Source organism: Panthera tigris, chromosome B4 (assembly GCF_018350195.1).
Source record: "Panthera tigris isolate Pti1 chromosome B4, P.tigris_Pti1_mat1.1, whole genome shotgun sequence".
NCBI classification, from domain to species: domain Eukaryota; kingdom Metazoa; phylum Chordata; class Mammalia; order Carnivora; family Felidae; genus Panthera; species Panthera tigris.
The window spans coordinates 106787675-106801287 of NC_056666.1; the positions used below are offsets into that span (position 1 = coordinate 106787675).

General features: G+C 32.8%; 1 protein-coding gene across 8 annotated transcripts in view; it reads left to right on the forward strand.

Moving 5' to 3' along the window:
• The window catches only part of LRRIQ1 (leucine rich repeats and IQ motif containing 1), a 207889-nt gene that overhangs the window by 166526 nt on the left and 27750 nt on the right, over nucleotides 1-13613 (forward strand). For all 8 annotated transcript variants that reach the window (XM_015539066.2, XM_015539067.2, XM_015539068.2 and 5 more), the window contains 2 exons: nucleotides 5492-5624; nucleotides 7938-7998. In XM_015539066.2, the coding sequence (XP_015394552.1) occupies nucleotides 5492-5624; nucleotides 7938-7998 (194 nt within the window). The remainder of the gene's footprint in view (nucleotides 1-5491; nucleotides 5625-7937; nucleotides 7999-13613) is intronic.

The following is a 13613-nucleotide window of genomic DNA, read 5'->3' on the forward strand; positions in this document are numbered from 1 at the left end:
CCAGGTAGTTCTAAAAACATCCTGTTAACACTTAATATTACTTAGAAATGGGTAAATCTGCCAAAGCCATGACAATGAAAGATGAGTACTTATTTTTCCTTTTACCTCAGGTTCCAATACAGCTTGGCACAGCACTGTTACTGATCCTGTCATTTAAAGCTTTTTTGTTTATCAGGGATTTTTCCATTAATTTTTATTTAAAATATTACATGAAAATATTTTTAACCTTGATTCCTGACATTTTTGTTAACCCGTTAAATTTTGTGCCTGAGGTATTTCATTTGCCCCACTTGACTTACCCTAGTCCCAGCCCTAGTTAACAGCAAACATGGGGACAAATTACACATTAATGTGACTATACATATGACTATATAACTTTATATTGCTCTTGCAGAAGAAAATGAAGGACTACTAGTTTCGTAATATTTGATACTCCACTATAAAGATATTAATGAGATTATATTCAACTGAACATATAAATGGCAAAACATCTCCTTTCTGGTAGAAATATATATTAGTTGAATACAGAAGACCTATTATAAATGGTTAATAAGCACAACTACATCCACTTTGTGAATGTTTCTGTTATTTCAGAGGGATTCACTTAAATATAGCATTTCTATAATATTGAAAATTGCATCTGCAAAATCTATATATTTTAAAAGATAATTTAGTAACTAACTTTCCTTTGCTTTCTCATAAAGATCGTTCATATACTTTACGTATCACCCAACCCCCCAGACAGACAAATTTTGAGAATTAATTTAAATGTCAGAAACTAGCAAGTATTTTTCATTCTAGTACTTTTTTTTTTAACCTCCCTGCCATAAAATATAGTGAAATATGTAAAGGAGTGATTAGTGCTGCAGTTAGCCTTTGACCCTTACATACAAATTTGGCTCTATTCCCAAAATTTCTGTTTTTAAAGTTTTGCAACAACAATCCTCTTCTTTATTCATGAAATAATTTTCCTTAGTGATCAATTACATATTTATTTAAATATATCATAAAAGAATAGGAATGTTGCTTGTCACACACAAATGGCTCTTAGAGTTACTGGTTTCATGCCAACGCCATCAACTTTCCAACAACAGATTGGATTGGTTAAGGAAGAAGCCATAAACAGCCTATCAACAAGTATTTATACAGATGTTAATGAATTTAAAATTCTGTTAGTGCCAAACTCCAATTTTATTTGTGCTTTATTCATGAGGTATGATGCAATAACTTCTTTTAATAAACATGTACAGACCACTTATACTTTATAATGGAAACATATTTTTAGTGTTTCCAGCATGAGATACATAGAATCAGCCATTTATCAAAGTTACCAAAAATAGTTCCATTGTATTTAGCATTTTGCTCATCATGTAACTATGTCCTCCAAAAGCTTTTGGTAAAGAGATGAACTCATCTCTATCCGTGAAACCAAGAATATTTTTTTATTATATTACTAAGAAAGGCCATTAGGAGAAAAGAAAATAGTCATGGGAAAGTTGCCATATGTATTTAAAATATAAATAATTAGCTTTTTTTTGTGTGTCCCAAATGATAATTGAATCTTAATCTCCCTGTGTGTAGGATATTATGATATACTGAAAATTTAGAAAACATTTATTTGAAGCATATGGGTTTAATGAACACTTATTTTTTTCATGAAGAAAAGAATAATATTTCCATTAATTTCAAAAGAGACTTCATTTCTTTTAGTGAGCTTTTTAAAGCTGAACTGATTTCCTCTAGGACTGCATACACTGTGGACATTTTATAAAGTAACCTTATATGATGGAGTAGTTTTTGTTTGTTTGCTTTTTAATTTGCCACCTTTCATTGGCAGTTTTTATCCCAAGCTAATTATGATTTTCGGGGCTGAAGTTTCTACTGTAATGATTAAGTTAATTATATATAGGAATGTGTTATCCTCCACAATGCACAGGTTTATCTACATGCTAAAAATCTAAATCCCAGCTCAACACTTCTCAGGTCACTTATAGAACATTAATCAACTGTGACAATTATTCATTTCACAGGTATTTATTGAGCACTATCCTCCTATGTGCCCCTTAAAGAGTTTATATATAGTAGGAAAAACAGACACATGAATAGGAAAGGAAAATATAACATAATAAATGCTATCATGGAGTCTTTATAGGAACCTTTGGAGGACATCTCCAAGTTAACTTGAATAGGAAATATAGTGCTGACAGATCAAGGACTTACCCCAAAGAATATAATTTCCAAACTGAGACCTGAAGACAAATCAAAAACAACATTGGCAAAGTGGGTAATCTGAAGCATAGGTCTATAGGCAAAAGAAACCATTTCGAGTAATTATAATATTTTTGAGTGATTGAGGCAAGAATCTAACATGTGTCTGAAGGTATATGCATGGCTTGTATGCCATGCAAAAAATAAAAATAAAAAAATGAACTTAATCCAAGGGCAATGGAGAATCAGGAGTTTAACTTATGAAGCAGCAAAATTAGATTTATGTTTTAGCAAGGCCATTTGCAGTATGGAGATAGGTACATGAGAGCAAGACCAAAACAAACAAACAAACAAAAGACCAGTGAAAAGGCTATTAGACTAATTCAGAAGAAATGATGGTAGCCTGATACAAAATAGTAGCAACAGGAATCCAGGAAATTTGACAGATTGAAAGAATTTAAGAGGTAAAGTATTCAGTTGTAGGTTGAGGAAGAATGCTGGTTCAGTACGACTCTGGTCTCTGATTTATACATTGACAATGGTGGTACCATTTGGGGAATTTGGAAAAAGTGGAATAATACACGAGTTCAGCTTTTTTACATACTCAGTTTAAATTATCTGTGCCATGTCTAAATGGCAAAGCTTTGGATGGATACATGTGTCAAAAGGAGATCATGAAAATGATTGAAGAACTTGGATGAATATCCTCATACAGGAAAATTATAGCCTAAGAAAAAAAAATGGGGCCAAGATCAAACCCAAGAAGAATCCTGAGATTGGAAGGGATGGCAAGGGCAGAGGAGCCCTTGAAGGAGACTGGGGTTTAGAAAAAGTCAGAGAAAAAACAAGGAGAGTGTAATGAAACAAAATACAAAGGAAATAAGACTTCAAATTAATGAAGCAAGACCCAAAGAAGTAGGAAAGGAGAGGAGGTAAAAGGTTTCAGTTTCTGCAGGCAGAATGGTGCCTCTTCTACAACGGAAAGGTTTTACTGAGCAGCCTGACTAATGACAAGCATCCATTAAGTTATCCATATCACCATTATTCTTCTTATGCAAGATACTAAAAACAGAACTTCCTCTGCAAGTTTAAAAGAGTTAATTGTCTTTTCTTCTTCTCAGTGACAGGAGTAATCCTGAAATAGTTTAACCAAAACAAAATCAATTTCTTCAGTATATGAATTGCAGTATCTTCAAGTACATCCAGCCAACTTCACCAACATGCTTATTCTGTTTCTTACACTGAGCACACGCCAATCTACCAATCTATGCCTTAGGGTTAAAATGGTTAATATGAATTGGGCCCTTACAGTGAAATCTCTCATCTTTACTCAGGACTGTTGTTTAGAACTTTGGCTGAGGTCTGATGTAAAACCACTTAGGATTTATGGAGTGTTATTGTAGAGCTGAGGAAAACTTTCCAAAATGAGTACTTTAAAAAGTGACTATTGCAAGTATATGTCATTATTTTAAAAAACAGAAAGACACAGATAATTTTTTTGTATTTTAGCTAAAAGCACAATTAAAAAAAAGCAAATAAAAATAAAAAAATAAAAGTACAATTGTTACACAAAGATTCTCCACATATCAAGAGTCATAAGGTTCTAGCTATAGGCTCAGTTGATTATCAGTGGTCACTGAGTCCTCACTACTTTCTATCACTGCCCTTACGGGCCCAACATCTGGTTTGGTTAACCAGGAAAGGCTGATAAAAGGTTCGGACTCTGCTGGAGAAAAGACTTAACGCTGTACAGTAACTGGAAGTGATAATGCCAAAAGTTCCCTCTGTTTGAGTCTCCCGTATAGTTTCTACATACCTATATGGTCAGTTACCAGAATGGTGTCTCCTCATGGATTCAACGGTCAGCTCTCTCATGGCAAGCGATTGCTCCTCCAATATAGCAAACATGGAGAGGTTGACTTAAGCTCAGGAAGCAAGAGATAGGGCCTTTTAGAAACATAAGGTGGCATGAGAAGCAACAGCAAGTTAACTTCACTAAGTTCACATAGTTTAGAGAAATAAACACCTTGATTTTTAGCTTTCCTGAGAACTGGCCACCCTATCTTTTTGAATTGAAAACTAGAGTCATTTCACCAATTTCAACAGCAACTTTTAAGGAAAAAAGACATGATAGGTATTTCATCCTCAACATGCAGAATGACAAATGTATGTATGAGTGTGTGTGCCACATGCATCAAGCATTTGTGGTTGGCCTTGTGTCATGCTTCATTTGTTTTCCAAACAACTTGCAAATAAATATAAGGTGACTTTCTGTGTGCAAAGATCTACACTGAATTAATAAGATAACATTTTAAATATTGCGTTTTAAATTATAGAATTCTTGTTAGCTTGATTACCAGGAGTTAGTTTTTAAGAAGTACCTTTCTCTGGTGTACTGTCAATCAAACTACAAAGCTAACAAGTCCCTAAATATGGTAATGGCTCAAAAAAAGATCAAGTCTATGGAGGAAGGGTCTAAAACAGCAGGTGTTTGGAGTAGTTCTGAAATGCATACCATTGACGTAGTAGTAACATCCACAGAGTAAAACAAACAAATGAACAAAAAAACAAACACAAATGTATAAATGTTATATTTGAATATAAAGGTTGGATTTTTAATTTTCTTTTTTCTTTTCCTTTACTATTTTCATTGTTTCCTTGTATTCTTACCTTATATAAATTTCTCCTCTTGCATATTCCCATATCCATTTACATTGTTATGCTTCCCACCTCCTTTTTTGAAATAGCTACTATGGCATAAGCACAGGTTCCCTAAACCTCATATTATTATATTCCAAGCTTAAAATATTGCATTAGCTTACACAAACCAAGCTGAGTTTTATGCAAAATTAAAACTCTGTTTCAAATATCCTCAATATAATTTATGAATTCTACATACGTATAAAGTTAGTATAAGAACAATTGACTTTAAAATAAGCCTGAAAAAACATCATAATGGACAGATATTCTTTTCATACTAGAATTGTACTCTACCAAATTTGATCTTTGTATTTTTAATGTAAAAACTAAAAAACAAGTCCTATAAAATGTTGGCTACAATGAAACATTTTCTTTTTTTTTTTTTTAAGATAGATGGGTTTGAAACTCAAGCAGGAAAATTACTGAAGTGACTGACATTTTTCTTACAGATGACCTGACTCCCATGAATTAGTCTTTTTTTTTCCCTTTCTTTCTTTTGATAAAATTGTTTGCCTAGACTGAACTACTTGGCCAAAATTTGATCTCTTTAAATAACAAATAAAATTTCCACATTTTTCCCCAGGTAAGGAAGAAGAATTTATCTACAAGGATGCCACTGCAAATGAAAAATTAGAAAGGAGTAAAGAATACACATACCAATGGCTTCACACACAGGTTGGGATTCATGAAACAACTAGTTCCAGAAATATGAAATGGTGAGGTCATTTCCTTTAAATTAGATTTTTGTATTGTAAACACATCTTGAAAAGTGAAACCTAGGTTAATTGTGCTAAAACAAACATGACTTTATAGCCAAAGGCCAATACATCACGTTGCCAGGTTGTAAAAGGCCTCTTACATAGAATAGATTTAATCACTTTTTATATTTTTTACCCTAAAATGTTTGAGAACTCTGTTTCTGTAATGCTTAAAACTAAGAGATGAACCACACAAATGATTCTACTGTATAAAGTTAAATGCATGGTATCCATTAACTGTTTAAATATCATATGTATTGGAGGTGGTATTTAATTTTGTGTCCTTTTTATGTTTGGCAGTTAAAATTATAGTTCAACACTGCTGCTGCTGCTTTACCAGTAGTATAACTAATTTTCAAGGATGTCTCCATGCTACAGTTTCCTCTTTTATAGTAGATGATAATATGTTATCTATCTCACAGGATAGAGGTGAGCTCACAAGGTGGAGAATATCAGTATATATTCTCAATAAACACATCCTTTAACAATAAACAAGATACCTTGAATCTAATAGGTAATTAATTAATTTTTGTTACATTAATGTACATATTAGTTTGCTAGGACCTTTGTAACGAAATACCATAAATTGTGTGGCTTAAACAGCATAGATTTACTTTCTCACAGTTCTGGAAGCTATAAGTTCAAGATTAAGGAGTCAGCAGGTTTGGTTTCTTTGAAGGTCAGTCTTCATGGTTTGTAGATGGCCACCTTCTCACTGTGCCCTCACGTCATCATCCTTCATTCTCTTTGTGTTTTAATCTCCTGTTTTTATAAGGACACTGGTCATATGAGATTGGAGCCTACCAATATGAACTCATTTTACTGTAATTGCCTCTTTCAAGGCTCTATCTCCAAATATATCACATTATGAAGTATTGAGGGTTAGTACTTCAACATATGAATTCTGATGAAACAAAATTCAGCTCACAGCAATTTAGTATAAACCACTGAACCAAAAGTTATAGGAAAATAATAAAAGTCCAGAGATAATATTTTGGAAAATATTTTCAAGACTTTTGTTTAACTACATGTGTCCAGAAAAAGAATTTAAAAAGTGCTATTATAAACACTTACTAAATATATAAATCGATATTGAATCTAAATGTAGCTGACACTTTGGAAATGTTTCCAGGCATTATAGTAACTATTTAAATGACTAACAAAAGACAAACAAAATCCTACAATCATGAGGGTTAACCCTTAATTTAGAAGCGAGTTAAAATATGTAAAAAAAAATGAAATCTTTTTGTAATATATATAAATTGAAATGTTCATGTGGTCAATTCTATCCATATAATTCCTTTAAAAATATGGAAAAGGGAGTGAAGAATGAAAGTGAAATTAAAACAATATTTTATAATTTGGATTATTTTGTCCTATTTCATTGTGAGCAAAGAAAATAGGAATAAATCAATCAACATTTGAGAACATTAAGTATTATAATTAATGCAAGCACAATTTCTTTTACGTTGGTTTTAATCAATTTAATGTAATTCATAAGATGGCATCCTTAAAACTATAAACAAATATAGTGTAACTTATAGTTTATCATCGATCTTAATCAGGTATAAGAGGTATTATTCAGAGATTTTTAAAGTATTAGGATAGATAAGGTGAAAATATTAGCAAAATGTTTCAGGATATATTTTAGACATATTTAAACACTTAACAATATCCTTTACCCCTAAATAAGTTATATTTAAACACATGATATAACAGGAAATTGTTCATAGCTTTTCTCTCTTGAAAATATATAAAGGAATAAGTAGATACTCTGAGAGAAATTGTTTTCAAGAACAGAAGTTCTTGAAAAGCCAAATGTCAATATTCTAGTTTTAAACAGAAATGAATTGTGAGCATTAGTATAATGCTTTAAACACATTACAGATATTTTAAAAATAAGAACCTTTGCCTTTCTCATAATACAAGTAAGATATATAAGTAAAAGTAAATAAAATATTTATATGTTCTATAATTTATTAACTATCATTGGTACTTTCAAATTTTTGCCCTTTATACCTATTTGTGTTTGGCAAAGAAGAGTGGCATTAAAGTGGTGTTTAGAAATTTAAATTTTATGTCAAATTGAATTTTCAAATGACTATGGAAAGACACATTTGTATATATGTTTGCATACAGCCCAATTTAATAAAACTATTATTTCCACTTTGTAAATTACTGATTCCTCCCAAACTTTTCACTGGGCATTTCTTTAATATTCTTCCTCTACATTTATATAATAATATGATTTTTGTTTTTGTCACTCTGCAGCAAACACTTCTTGCCTGAGTTAGATCCAGATATACTTAACGGTGGAAGAGTTCAGCTTGTGGTAAGAAATGTGTTTAAAGGTACAAAAAAATGTTGTAGACACTAATCCTTAGTAAATGGCACTTTAAAATACGTCCATAATTAGTGTAAATTATGAAAATATCACAACTCTGTCTATTTGGGGTGATCTCAAAATACTGTATATTAAAATAATAACCTGTAATAATATGTTTTCTTGACTTGTAATATAACTTTCAAATCTGATATTATTTAAAATCTTGATTCTATATGACAGATTTTAAAATATTAGCATACTGCCACATTTAAAATAATATTACTACGAATAGGAATTACATAATGAACTTATTTACTTGAATATTTTAAAAGAATAGGATACTGAGGGAAACATAAAAATACCCTCACAAGTTGGAAAATCAAACCAGATAAAAATTAACAAGTAATTGTGACTCAACCACTCTAAGTAATGAAATAAAAGGTATTGGAACTTTAGGAACAACCAAGTTTTAAACATGGTGACCAGAGTGTAAGACTCTAGACAGTATAACTATATGTGCATTGCAAAAGTCAATTGGGCTATACGCTATCAGAAGGAAGACTATGTTAACAGAAGGAGAATGGCAAATATGGAGTCTAGAGAAATGGAGCCCACAAAACAAGCAATTGTCAGTATGTTTCCAAAAGTTTCCAGAGAAGAGGGTACCCTAACCAACGATAGAAGTGTGCGGTCTCTTTGGCAGGTGAAAATGGATGCATCAGGTGACCCTAACTTTATGACACCTTTCATTTATAGCAACCTATTAATACTCCTTGCACAGATTCTACATTCACCAAAAAAACTAAATATAATTTAGCTTGCCAAGTAGCACTTAGCATAAAAAGATAATGCACTTTCTGATGGAACCTAGTATGATGGTATCAAGAGCAGTTATAGTCACCATTCTTATGAACAACTCATTCAAGGAGTTTTCCTGAAAAGGGAGCAAAATTAGGGCAACAGCTAAAATTAATGTGTTTATGAAAATATTTATAGAATCTATACATAAATTTAAAATAATCATTAAGCAAATATTTTCTTGCATTTTAATAGAGACTCCTCTGGCAGAGTGGCATGTTGATTGCCCTAGGAAAATTGATACTTCAAGCTATGAACACCATGCATATTACTAACAATTGCGCACAGATTGTTGAGTTGCCACTTGGGAGGAAGAATGTCATGATAAAGAAAGTGATTTTATATTTAATCATTATACTTCCTAAAGTTAATGAAAACAGACTGGGTAGATCACTAATCAAAATGGTTCTATGAGAGTAATGCTCTGACATTAATCTCTCTCCTCCTATGTATATCCCACTGTATTGCACTATGTTCAAATATGTCACAAATACATATCAATGATAAATGCTTTTCTGATATTGAAGAGGTACAGGTGAACACAAAACAAGGTAAATGGTAGTATATAAGAAACACAGTTTTTGTTTGTTTTTGTTTTTTTGTAAACAGAGATAGGAGAAGGGTTAACTAAGGACTTACATCAAAAGGATACTGGACTAATTGAAGGCCCAGAGCAGAAAGACTCTTACAGAATCTTGGGAACATACTGGGGAATGTGCCGATAATTGCACAACTGGGACCAGACCATAACTAAGAAGAAAATTAAAAAACAAATCAGCAATGGCTACCACTATAAGATCCTTAAGACATAAGGAAAACACTCATAATAGAAGGACAGAAAATCATGAAACAAAGTGATCAAATTTTAATTAGAACAAATCAGTAAATCAGCCTACTATAAATTCTGAATATATAAAATATTACCATTGAAATAAACTCTGCACTGGACACCATGAAAGAGAGACTTAGTGAATTGAAAGATGATCTACAGAGGAATAGTAATTAGATTGACAGCTGACATTATAGCAGAACTAATTCATACCAAAAGGCAGTGGAATTACTTCTTAATAATAAAGATTGATATAAATATTATCCAAAATACTCTTTACTAACTTTCAGGAGAAATAATGCGATATAATCCAATACTCAAATTCTGGGTTTTGAGGAAGCTAATAAGTAACATCTCTGTCTTCCAAACAAGATCAAAGCATTTTATGTGGCAGACAGGATTGAGAAAAATGAAAACAAGATATCACTTTACTTATTTCCAAATACATATCAGAAGGCATGTCATAGATTTAGACAATTGCTAATTAAGTTTATTCCCCCAAAACTCCAGGATTTTTCTGCAGAAGGTGGTCTTAGTTCCCCCAGAAAACATATTCTGAGATTCTTGTATTTGAGTGCAGGACATTCGTTGGGGAAGGCTTTCAGAAACGACTCCCTTGAGTGGTGAAAGAAACAGGATTGAGCAGAGGGAAAAGATAAAATGCAATAGAGTTGCAGCAGGAGAAGGGAGCCCCAGTGGTAAGAAGGCCCTTTTAAATTGTGTTAGCATATGAGGTAAGAAGATCAGGCTTTTACGCTACTGCATCTCCTCAGAAGAGGCTTTGGCTTAGGCAGGGCAACCATCTTTAGCTAAGGACAATTTCCAGAGACGTATTCAGCTGAGAGCCCATAGGCTTCAACTTTCTCAGCAACTGGAAGAATCTGATTCAGTTGTTACATGTGAGATATGATAATACCCAGTATACTGACCAAGTTTATCATCCATAGATGCAACAACTTAGCACCTAAAATGTGTCAACTGTCTCCAAATAAATCTATAAAATTGCAAATCTATCAATTTGCAAATCTGTAGAGCTGCTTGTTTTAGGAAGCTGAAAAATCTCATTCTACAGATTTTTTTTCCCTAATGTTTATTTATTTTTGAGACAGAGAGGGAGACAGAGCATGAGCAGGGAGGGCAGAGAGCGAGAGGGAGACACAGAATCCACAGCAGGCTCCAGGCTCTGAGCTGTCAGCACAGATAGTGACGCAGGACTCGAACTTATCAACTGGGAGATCATGACCTGAGCTAAAGTTGGTCACTCAACCAACTGAGCCACCCAGATGCCCCTGAAGAATCTCATTCTAAAATGCGTATTGATGAATAACAGCCCAATGTTATGTAAATCAACTTTGAAAAAGGAAAGCTAACTTGCATCACAAGATATAAAGACTTAATATAAAACTAAACTTTATGGTACAAATATACCAATGGATATAAATAGTTTAGAAGTAGACCTGTGACTGTATAGAAAAATATATGATAAAGATGAGAAAGTTCAAAATTTTTAGTACACAGAATTCAGTAAATTAGCATTAAGAAACCATATTCAAATGGAACATAAACCATATTCAAATGGAATTTAGAAGATTTGAAGTCTCAAATGTGAAAAGTGAAGTTATAAAACTGACCAAATAAAATAATTAAGAATATATTTGCAACTTATCAGTAAATAAAGACTCTTTTAAAAGATACAAATGATACAAATTATATGGCAAATAAAATTGATTGACTTGACTATGTTAAATTAAATATTACTTCCTATGAAAGATTTTATGGAAAAAGTTAACAGACAGATTACAGATATGGACAAACTATTTTCAGTGCCTAAAAGTAACAATAGCTTAATATCCATATAAAAAGTAAGCTTCTGCAAGTAAACAATATAAAGTCAGGTAACCTAATGAAAAAAAGTATATACATACAATAGAAAATGTGTATATAGACAGTTTACAGAGTTTATGCCTAAATGCATAAATGTACATAAAGAGGTGCTCAGTTATATGACCAGAGAGATAAAAATTAAAACTAAGAAGTTGCATGACTATCCTCATCAGAATGGCAAACATTAGAATGTTGGGTAATGCAAAGTGCTATTAATGATGTGGAGACACTGATGTACAGCTCATGAAAATAAAAGCTGGTACAGTTATTTTGTAAAGAAATCTGTCAGAATTTATTAAAATAGTTCCTTGTATGCTCTATCAGATATTAGCAGCAAACTTTAGAAAACTTTACTTAAAAATAGTCTATTTACCGGGATGCCTGGGTGGCTCAGTCAGTTAAGCAATTTCAGCTAAGGTCACAATCTCATGGGTTGTGAGTTTGAGCCCCATGTTGGACTGTAAGCTGACAGCACAGAGGCTGCTTGGAATTCTCTCTCTCCCTCTCTCTCTACCCCAACCCCGACTTGTGCTCTCTCTCACTCTTAAAATAAACAAATAAAGATTTTAAAAATTAAAAAAATATATTCTATTTACCACAATGTAAAAACATAAAATATTTAAGAATAAATGTTAACATTAAGATGTTCAAAGATCCTATAATGGTAACCACCAAATATTGCTTTAAAAATTTCAAAAAAATATACCACACTCATGCATAGATTCAAATTGTAAGATGTCAATTCTCAACGATCTATAAATTCAGTAGACTCTTAGAAAGATTTTTAGTAGAAATGGACAAATTATAAAATGTGGAAATGCGAAAGACCTACAATAGTCAATACAGTCTTGAAAAATAAGACTCACAGTACCTGATCTCAAGACTTTCTATAAAGTCCCAGTAATCAAGACTATCTGTTATGTGAATAAAGACAGAAAAATCAATTAATAGAAAATAATAGTCCCGAAAATACCACACTTACAAGGTTAGTTGATTTTGCTTAAAGGTACTAAAGCAATTAACAGAGGGAAAAAATAATACTTTTCTCAACAAATAGTGCTGGACCCCTGTATATCTACAAGGAATATGAATCTTGATTGCTACTTCACACTTTAAAAACCAATTTGAGGGGCGCCTGGGTGGCTCAGTCGGTTAAGCGGCCGACTTAGGCTCAGGTCATGATCTCGCGGTCCATGAGTTCGAGCCCCGCGTTGGGCTCTGTGCTGACAGCTCAGAGCCTGGAGCCTGTTTCAGATTCTGTGTCTGACCCTCCCCCTGCTCATGCTCTGTTTCTCTCTGTCTCAAAAATAAATAAACGTTAAAAAAAAGAAAAAAAAAGAAAGAAACAAAAAAACAATTTGAGGTGAATTATGGGCCTAGATGTAAATGCTAAAATTATAAAACTTCTCTGGGCACCTGGGTAGCTCCATTGGTTAAGCATCCAACTTCAGCTCAGGTCGTGATCTCGTGGTTCATGAGTTCGAGTCCCACATCGGGCTCTGTGCTGATAGCTTGGAGCCTGGAGCTCGCTTCGGATTCTGTGTCTCCCTCTCTCTCTGCTCTTTCCCTGCTTGCACTCTGTCTCTCTCCCTTTCTCAAAAATGAATTAACATTTAAAAAATGTTAACTATAAAACTCATCAAAGAAAACAGCAAGGTATTTTCATCTCCTGATACATACAGCAACATAAGTGAATACCGAAAACAATATAGTGAGTGAAAAAAGCCAGACACGTTAAGAGTATATACTGTATGATTGTATTTATATTAAGTTCAAGAGCAGAGAAAACTAACCTGTCCATGGTGAAAGAAATCAGAACAGTTGCTGCTTCTGAGGATAAATTACTGGAAAGAGGTATGAAGGAAGCATTTGGTAGTTACATTAGTCAGGGGTCATCAGAGAAACAGAATCAATAAGATACCTATATCCATATCTATATCTATATCTATATCTATATTTGCCTATATCTAATATGTAAATTCATATTTAAAATCTCTTTGTCTGTGTATATAGAACCTATAATAGCCAAAGCAATCTTGAAAAAGAACAG